This window comes from Egretta garzetta, unplaced genomic scaffold, assembly GCF_000687185.1.
Source record: "Egretta garzetta isolate BGI_Z169 unplaced genomic scaffold, ASM68718v1 scaffold306, whole genome shotgun sequence".
NCBI lineage: Eukaryota > Metazoa > Chordata > Aves > Pelecaniformes > Ardeidae > Egretta > Egretta garzetta.
The window spans coordinates 3,061,445-3,070,098 of record NW_009260131.1 but is presented as its reverse complement, the minus strand read 5'-3'; the positions used below and the strand labels follow the sequence as shown (position 1 = coordinate 3,070,098).

The following is an 8,654-nucleotide window of genomic DNA, read 5'->3' as shown; positions in this document are numbered from 1 at the left end:
TGTGTTAGCGGGGGGATGGTGGGGGTCTTCTTGTGGTTCCTAACGGCGGGAAGCTGCCAAGGAGGGGGCCGGTGCGCCTTGGGGGACGCTGTATTTGGGTTTGGCACCAGCCTTGGTGGGATTACTCGGCGTGTGATATTCCTGTGTCGTTAATCAGTTTTAAAATGGCTGCAATCAAGCGATCGGCTGTTAATTGTTTAACAAAAGAGTAGGCAAATCAGTCACGATACTGCAACGTTTTGTGTCGTTCTACTAGTAAGCATGATTTAGTGCTGGCAAAATAACTGGGAGCTGCTTAATACTGGGAGACGCTTCCTATTCAGAAGTATTTAAACTGATGGAGTGAGTGCTTGTAGTTCTTTTAGATCAACTGGCAAACGTGGTGGTTTTTTTTTTTTCCTCTTCCTAGCTGTTGCCGATGCAATCAGAACAAGCCTCGGACCAAAGGGAATGGATAAAATGGTAAACCTTGTACTTAAATTTTTAAAACGTTAAGCTGACTGGAGAACTGTAAAGTCAACTTGTTTTACATAGGATGCTATCTTTTGCCTTGAAATTCTTTTCCAAGTTTCCTTTATTTAAGGGAAAGTGTAAACTCAATGCCTGTCTCAGTTTGAGAAATAATGTTGTCAGGAAAAATATTTTGCATCGAGCTTCAAATTAAAGCTCGGTAGTTACTGATCAGAACTGTGTTTCTCCCCTTCCTTCTCAGATTCAGGATGCTAAAGGAGATGTGACAATCACTAATGATGGTGCTACTATTCTGAAACAAATGCAAGTTCTGCACCCTGCTGCCAAAATGGTAAGGTTTTGTTCTATTGCTCGGACAATTATGTGCCTTAGAGCTTAATTACTGGGATAAAAAAAAATGTAATAACATTCCATGTGGATTTGAGGAGCGTTACCCACTAGCAATAGAGCAAGAAATTTTGGACAGCGTGCTCCAGGAATATTTATTTGGATTGTGAGATGTGCTGAAGAGTTCCAAGTCCTGATTTTTTATCTGGTATTCTTTACGCATAATCCTTCTAGACATGTTTTGAGACCTAAAAGAATCTAGCCCAAACCTTATTCTCTCACCTAAGAAAGAAAAGTCAGTGGTGTCCTAAACTGCTGGGACAGAAGAGGATGAAAGAAGAGAATTAATTACGTTATGGTCAGGGGGTCCGAGGCTACAGGAGCCCAGTCTTTCATGAAGTTAAAGGTAGACTTCTTAGATTTGATATTGGTTGGAGATGGAAATGAGCTTCCCCTGACCCTTCTGCAAGAAAGGAAAAGGTAGATCTTGACTTGGATGATTGGACTTGATGATCTTAAAGGTCTTTTCCACTCTAAACAATTCTATGACGTGTTAGATAGGTGTGATCGGTTTTAACCTTGAGAGAAAAGCTTCTTTGCTTCTGTAAGGGATCTGTTTCACACGAGCCATACTTCACCAAGTAGGTGTGCAAGTATGGAAAGCAAGGTGCAAAAGGTACCAACTTCAACTCAGAAAAGGCACAATCAGTCCTGATGCTAAGGTTAATTTCAGTAATGCTGCATTCTTGAAAAAAAAAAATTATATATGTATATATATAAATTATCAGTGTTTGCAGTTAAGTAGCATTATATATAAATTTTTGCAATAATTTGTCATTTAGTTGGTGGAGCTGTCAAAAGCACAAGATATTGAAGCTGGTGATGGCACTACTTCTGTTGTTGTCATTGCCGGAGCTCTTCTGGATGCATGTTCCAGACTTCTTCAGAAAGGTGAATACATATATTTGATATAAAACCATGACTGGACATGGTTCAGTTCTCTCTCTGCTTGCATGTGTATAGTGACGCTTAAAGGAGCTGTTTCCAGTTTAAACGTGAAAGGTGACTTGAGTCTGCACATTCAAGTTTCACTCATCTCCCACTTTTGATTAAAAATCTGTTTAGTTTTTTACTGTGAGTTGAGTGCGTTAACATTGATAGAGGAAGTAGCACCTAGATGAGGTGATGAATGTTGCCTTGTGAAAACTCACCTTGATGATACTAGTACTTCTCTCCGGGACAGAGAGCATCAGTAAATACAAAGGAAATTTGGAACCAGTGGTTCTGCAGGGTTTTTTTTTATACTTGGCAAATTTATCACCTCCTGTCACTTACTAAGAAGGGTCCCCTTGAGAAACTTTTTTTTTTTTTTACTGCATTCTTTTCTGGACTTTATAGTGGTTTACTTACACTTGCCTCATCTTGATACAGACCATTTTACTGCTTGTCGTCTTTCTGACCCCTACCAAGTGTTTGCTGTTCACTTCCCTGCCCAGTACCAGCGGTACCTGCATGTTTTGTTTAAGTGTTCCTGATGGCCAGGAACCATCTGACCCAGCAGTGCCACTGGATGCTACTGCCATGGTCAGGACCAGCAGCCTGGCATCTTCTACTGTAAGAGGTAGTGAGAAGATGCCTGCTGTGAAGAGATCGAGGGTATATCACGTGCTCAGAGAAATCAAGGAACTTCATACACAACTGTGGGAAGAGAGTCTTTGAAAATCTGAAATAAAATCGCTGTCAGGCTCCTTGTGGGTATTACCTGAACAGCGGCAGCTTTAATGATGCCAAGGATAAACAAAACTTGGAGAAAGCGTGTTTCTGGGGTGTCGGACACTGCAGGGAAATGTGCTGTACTTGTCTGTGAGGACAAATTATTAGGAACATTATAGCTTTTTTCTTCAGCTTTAACAGCGAAAAGTAATAAGGGAAGTCATCTGCTCTTGAAGAACATGTATTGCTGAAGTGTCTTCAATTTATGCTGATGTGAGAGTCTCTCCAGTCTTAAAACAGAAAGAGGGGGTGAGGGAGAAACAACAAAAAACCATTGGTTTGAAAGTACGACTGTCTTAACAACCTCTTTATACTGTCCACAGGAATTCACCCCACCATCATTTCAGAGTCATTCCAGAAAGCTTTAGATAAAGGTATTGAAGTATTGACCAACATGGCACAGCCAGTTGAACTGAGTGACAGAGAAACCTTGCTAAATAGTGCAACTACATCGCTGAATTCAAAGGTATGACTGAAACTAGAACTTAGTACGTCCCTGAAACTGGAACTTAGTACCTCCAGACTAGCCAAGCCTGCAGCTTTTCCCAGGCCATGCTATTGTTCGCTTATTAAGAACAGCCTGCGGATCATAAATCGAGTTGGTTTTCAGACATTGACTGCCTTCTCTTAGGCCATGGTTGATGGAGATTAAATCAAAGCACTCAAACTGAAGTTCAGTCTGAAATATTTAGCGATCTCAGATGTTAACTGTAAGTGTAAAATAAAGAAGCTTCAACTGAAAACAGCAGCAGGAAAATGAGGTGGGGTAGAGAGAGCTTTTGCCAACTTCTTGTGTAGGCAGTTCTTCGTCGTGTGACAGAAACCCCTGAGACAGTGTTGAAATCTGAAGAAGTGTGCCAGCTTCCCTTCCAGCAGAATAACCTGGGAAGCTCTCAAAAGTCTTACTTCAAGACTCTAAGAGAAGTTAAAGTTTCTTCTGTATGTCCCTAGGCATAGGTTTTACCTACCGACATAGCTGCTCTTCCGTTTAAATGGGTTAACCATTAAGAAGATGCTGTGTTAAGACATCTGGTTGATGGACAGGGAGGGAAAACTTCTAATTCAAACACTGAAATACAATGACAATATTATTTTGAAATTACTGTTTATCAGTGCTAAATCACTCACTTTTTTTTTTTCTTTACTCTTAAATCCCTTAGGTCGTGTGTCAATATTCTAGTTTACTTTCTCCAATGAGTGTGGATGCAGTCATGAAGGTGATTGACCCAACTACAGCTAGTAGTGTTGACCTCAGAGATATTAAAATCGTTAAGAAGCTAGGGTAAGAAACAGTTGTGTAATGAGACAAATTTTGTGTCTGTGAAATCAGCTTCCCAAAGTGCTAGAATCACGGATTGGTTTTGTTTCCAGAGGCACAATCGACGATTGCGAACTGGTTGAAGGACTAGTCCTGACTCAGAAGGTGGCAAATACCGGTGTAACCAGAGTGGAAAAAGCCAAAATTGGCCTCATTCAGTTCTGCTTGTCTGCTCCAAAGACAGATGTAAGTTAAAACTATGATTAGAGCAAAATCCTTTTGCTGTAGCACTTGGGAGAGATGTAAATGTAATGATAAAACACCTTTTTTTAAGATGATGTGATGTCAGCTCTGTTCCACGGCTATAATGAAGTTTGGGTAATGCTGGGTGATGCGCAGATACTTTTAAAGAACTTAAGAGTTGGTGTAAGAAAGAAAATAGCTCAGAAGTCCAGTATTTCTCGTCATTTAAGTGGTGTCTGAGACAACATATTTTACTGTCATGCTTATTTGCTTTGAATCACAGGCTCCGAAGTTAAAGAACATGAAACATCTTGATGCTTGCTTTTGAAGTCAGCAGTAGTTCATAATACTTGCTTTTATCTTTTTTTTTTTTTTTCTTTTTTAAATAGATGGACAACCAAATAGTTGTTTCTGATTATGCTCAAATGGACAGAGTACTGCGTGAAGAGAGAGCTTATATTCTAAATTTAGTTAAGCAAATTAAGAAGGCTGGATGCAATGTGCTGCTGATTCAGAAGTCGATTCTGCGGTATGTTTAATACTGATTTACTGGCTTGCGGTGTGTGCTTGGGGGAGCAGTTGGAATTGTTTGGAAAATTGAACCCAAATACTACAGTCATACTTGGCAGGGTGTCAAGACTGGCTGTAATGGTGGCTGTACCTTTAGAAAGCACCGGGGTGGTCTGTATTTTGAGTTTAGTGACATCCCTCCCTACTTTGTAGTCTGAAGAATTTCAGCCCTGCTGGTAAGAACCGTGCAGCTGGCTGGCGTGACCTGGTTACTAAAAGAGCACTTTGGACTGACTACTTCCCTTTTGTTTTTAGGGATGCTCTTAGTGACCTAGCCCTCCATTTTCTGAACAAAATGAAGATCATGGTGGTCAAAGACATTGAAAGAGATGACATTGAGTTTATATGTAAGGTAAAGTGAGTTATGTAAATGGCTGTTAAGGTATTAGCAGTATTTAAAGTCTACCCCAAAATGAAGTACCCAGCCAGGGCCAGTTTATTATGACACTTTCACAAGTTTCATGTTCTGACTATAATGTAAGAGCAGGCATTTCCCTAAAAAACATTCCCATTCCGTTGAGGAGTCACACTTCTGGAAACTAGTCTGAACTGCACTTTACTGTAACGGTGCAGAAGGACATGATGCAGTTCACTTGCTAACTTTGTGGTTCAGGTTCTGAGTAATTTTTTTTTGTCCCCCCCATTATTTTTTCAGACAATTGGAACAAAGCCTGTTGCTCATATTGACCAGTTTACTCCTGATATGCTGGGGTCTGCTGAGCTGGCTGAGGAGGTCAACTTGAACAGTTCTGGGAAACTAATAAAGGTGGGTGAGTGAGTCACAGAAGGTTAATACCTACTTAACATCTGCCAATTATTTTAATAACAACTGCTAACTTTAATGGGTTTTGCTACTGAAGTTAGTACATTTACGTACCTGCTTTTAATCTCTTGAGTCTTGCTTTGCTGTTACAGAATTCACAAATACCAACTGAAGGCTCTTTTTGACCAGAACCTTTTTTTTGGTCTTAGTATTTGGGTTTATGTTTTAGATTACGGGCTGCACAAACCCTGGAAAAACTGTAACCATCGTGGTACGTGGATCCAACAAACTTGTTCTAGAAGAAGCTGAGCGTTCAATTCACGATGCCCTGTGTGTCATAAGATGCTTAGTTAAGAAAAGGTAACGTCTCAGTTTGGTGAGAGTGATTAGCTTTCTGTATTACTATTAATAAAATATTTATGCACTTCTGTAAATGAGGTTTGATTCTTAATTTCTCTTCTCAGAGCTTTAATTGCAGGAGGTGGGGCACCGGAGATAGAGTTGGCACTGCGCTTGAATGAGTATGCTCGCACTTTGAGGGGCATGGACTCGTACTGTGTCCGTGCGTATGGAGACGCGCTAGAAGTCATACCGTCAACGCTGGCTGAAAACGCGGGTCTCAATCCAATTTCAACGGTAACTGAGCTGAGAAACAGACATGCTCAAGGAGAGAAAACAGCTGGCATTAATGTCAGAAAGGTAATGAGGACTTGTATAGGCGTAGCATAGCTTAAAAAGACACCTGGGCATTAAAAGGAAAATGCTTAGCATTAGCTAAGCTACGGAGAGGGCAAGTTTGTGTCTCACAACACATACTTTCCCCAAAACTAACATTGAGGTAGATTATAGCTTGTTCTCTGAGGCTTTAACAGCTTACCTGAGCATTGATGATAGCAGATACTTAAACACCATACCCACAGCACAAGAAACTTCCTGTGTCTCTTCAAAAACACAGTTTCAGCTACAAAACCAGATCAATTCAGAACACTCCATCAGTGCTATCAGCAGTGGAAGGCGCTCACCCATTAGGAGCAGCACAGCAGGCTAGCTGCTTTTACACTGTCACAACTACATTTACTTCTTCTCTTGGCTAATTTTGACTGGGTAGGTCCAGTGCTTGGGGGGAGATGATGTGTACCGTAATATCCCTCTTGAGGATGTAAGAGACAAGCCCTTTGATAGTCTTAATTTAGAGCTGACTGTCCATCTCGGGATTCTATTAAAAGGAAACCTGCTAAATCTAACTGTAGCCTGAGTTGCATGGAGTAAAAGCTGCTTGTTCTCTGCTTGTAGGGTGGCATTTCCAACATCTTGGAGGAGCTGGTCGTCCAGCCACTGCTGGTGTCTTTGAGTGCACTGACTCTTGCGACAGAAACCGTGCGCAGTATTCTTAAGATTGATGATGTGGTGAGTAGCGTTTGCATCGCCTTTTGTTTAATCTTTCTTTTTTCCACAAGCAGCAGGATGGCTATTGTCTTCCAATTTGCTGTGCTTCGGTTACTGTGTCGCATTCCCAGTTTGCGTGCTACTTTGACCATTGGGACTTCTAATAACGGCAACTGGAGCAAAATGAAATGCGTTATAAATACCCTACCTTAAAGTAGGGAGTTAAAGTCTATAAAAAACCATGGTCCTTAAGCAGAGAAGTAATTGTTACATATCCTGTGAACTTTTTATGCCTGACTATGTGAACTCTTCTTTGCAGGTGAACACTCGGTAAGCTGAAGAGAGAAAGCGGGGACTGCCCTACAGCTCCTTCCCTGTAGGCTGGAATACGGTTTCCTCACCAAAAGCGCCTGTGTGAATTGTCTTAAAGTCCACAGAGGCTTACGGACTTTTATTGCGTTAATTTAAAAAAAAAAAAAAATTGTTTTCAAGAAGGAAATGCTGTTTATCAATAAACATGCAGTAGTCTACCTGAGTCTTTGCTTTTATAATTTTGCTAGAAATAAGGTAAACTTGTTGCATTTGCTTATTGGTGCTATGTGCTCCTACTTATCTCTGAAAAGTTTTTAACAGCAGTTAGCTTTTGTAATATACTCTAAAAACACCTTTCACTTTGCACTCTAATAATGTGCCAGCTTAGAGCTGCTTCTCTAAAAGTTTTTCCTATTTCCCTTAACTATGGCTGGCCAGCGCACAGGAGCATCTTTGCAGTGATGGTGCGTTCCTTGCTCTGTTTTCTCTCCTGAGGATCCCTGACAATTCCTGATGCCATCACATGAGCCAGAGCATCCCAATGGGCAGCCTTTATGTGCTGCTTTTTGTACTTCATCCAGCAGTGAAGTGTAAGCATCAAAACTCAACCTAGTTCTAAACAGGCAAGGATAATACCTGTAGCTAGGCTTCTCTTGTATTAATAGGGGTTTATTTAAAATCGAGTTTGGTGCCTCTCTCTGAAACAGCTGTAACTGTTTCGTTGGTTGCTTCCATTTTGGTGGTCGTCCACACCCAGTGCTGTTTAAGAAAACCCCAGGGGTGAAAACATTTTGGATGACTTTGCTAATCCATCCCCCTCCCACCCCCTCCAAATTAATTGGTTTTCCCAAAACTCATGCAAATTAAGCTTTTCTAAAACAAGCAGACAGACATGAGCTGGTGTCATCACTGAAGTGAGAGGCGACACAAGGGTTCTCAGCTATCAGGAAAATCCTGGCTGCCCCAGGATTCATTTCATTCAGAGTTAATTTAATTTGTTCTTTATGTTACATCCTTCTAATTCTCTGCCTGAAATTCTGAATTAACCCTTTTGTCTTCACCATTGTTACACTGAGATGACCGGACTCCTAGGTATAAAGGAGGTATTTCTTTTAACTCATTTCTATTCTGAGCAGTTGGAGCTGTAGCCTTAGAGTAATCCTCCACCACTTTGTTGACCAGCTATTGTTGAGATACTTACCTGTGACTTAGTAGAATATTCAGAATAATTCAAAATACTAATAAAGCAAATGATCAATTTAGGCACCAATGCTCTGTATGAATTATTTATTGGCTGTTTGAAGTTACAAATGATGCCTTACCCCACAGGATTACATCCAGCAAGGGCCTCTGTTAATTTAGGTATTCGCTTGGATGAAAGCTTTCCTTCCCCACCACCACAAACTTCCAATTCTGGACAAATTACAACATCTATTTGTGGGTGATGCAATCTTTTTGTCTGTTTCTTTACATAAGTGTTTGTAACTTCACTACAATAAATGGGCCCAGCAATCGTTAACGCCTCTCTGCAGAGGTGGGAGGATATTCCTG

The 8,654-nt window shown here is 40.8% G+C and overlaps 2 protein-coding genes across 4 annotated transcripts in view; both read left to right on the top strand.

Annotated features, from left to right (window-relative positions):
- Positions 1-100: 100 nt before the first annotated feature.
- On the top strand, positions 101-7,218 carry CCT4 (chaperonin containing TCP1 subunit 4). The gene is made up of 13 exons (XM_035896964.1): positions 101-462; positions 713-802; positions 1,641-1,749; positions 2,895-3,037; positions 3,732-3,853; positions 3,943-4,075; positions 4,462-4,601; positions 4,898-4,994; positions 5,298-5,408; positions 5,635-5,765; positions 5,870-6,104; positions 6,699-6,812; positions 7,111-7,218. Exons 1-13 carry the CDS (start codon positions 451-453, stop codon positions 7,123-7,125), a joined length of 1,452 nt encoding a protein of 483 aa, XP_035752857.1. The 5' UTR covers positions 101-450; the 3' UTR covers positions 7,126-7,218.
- A 169-nt stretch (positions 7,219-7,387) lies between these two features.
- FAM161A (FAM161 centrosomal protein A) overlaps positions 7,388-8,654 on the top strand; it is a 10,988-nt gene continuing 9,721 nt past the window's right edge. For all 3 annotated transcript variants that reach the window (XM_035896963.1, XM_035896962.1, XM_009641538.2), the window contains exon 1: positions 7,388-7,693. The gene's annotated coding sequence lies outside the window, so the exon portion shown is untranslated. The remainder of the gene's footprint in view (positions 7,694-8,654) is intronic.

Excerpts from the sequence above, each read along its gene's own strand:
- CCT4 (XM_035896964.1), top strand. Across the intron at positions 3,038-3,731 it reads CTACATCGCTGAATTCAAAG|GTCGTGTGTCAATATTCTAG; the intron begins GTATGACTGAAA and ends TAAATCCCTTAG. Across the intron at positions 6,105-6,698 it reads CTGGCATTAATGTCAGAAAG|GGTGGCATTTCCAACATCTT; the intron begins GTAATGAGGACT and ends CTCTGCTTGTAG.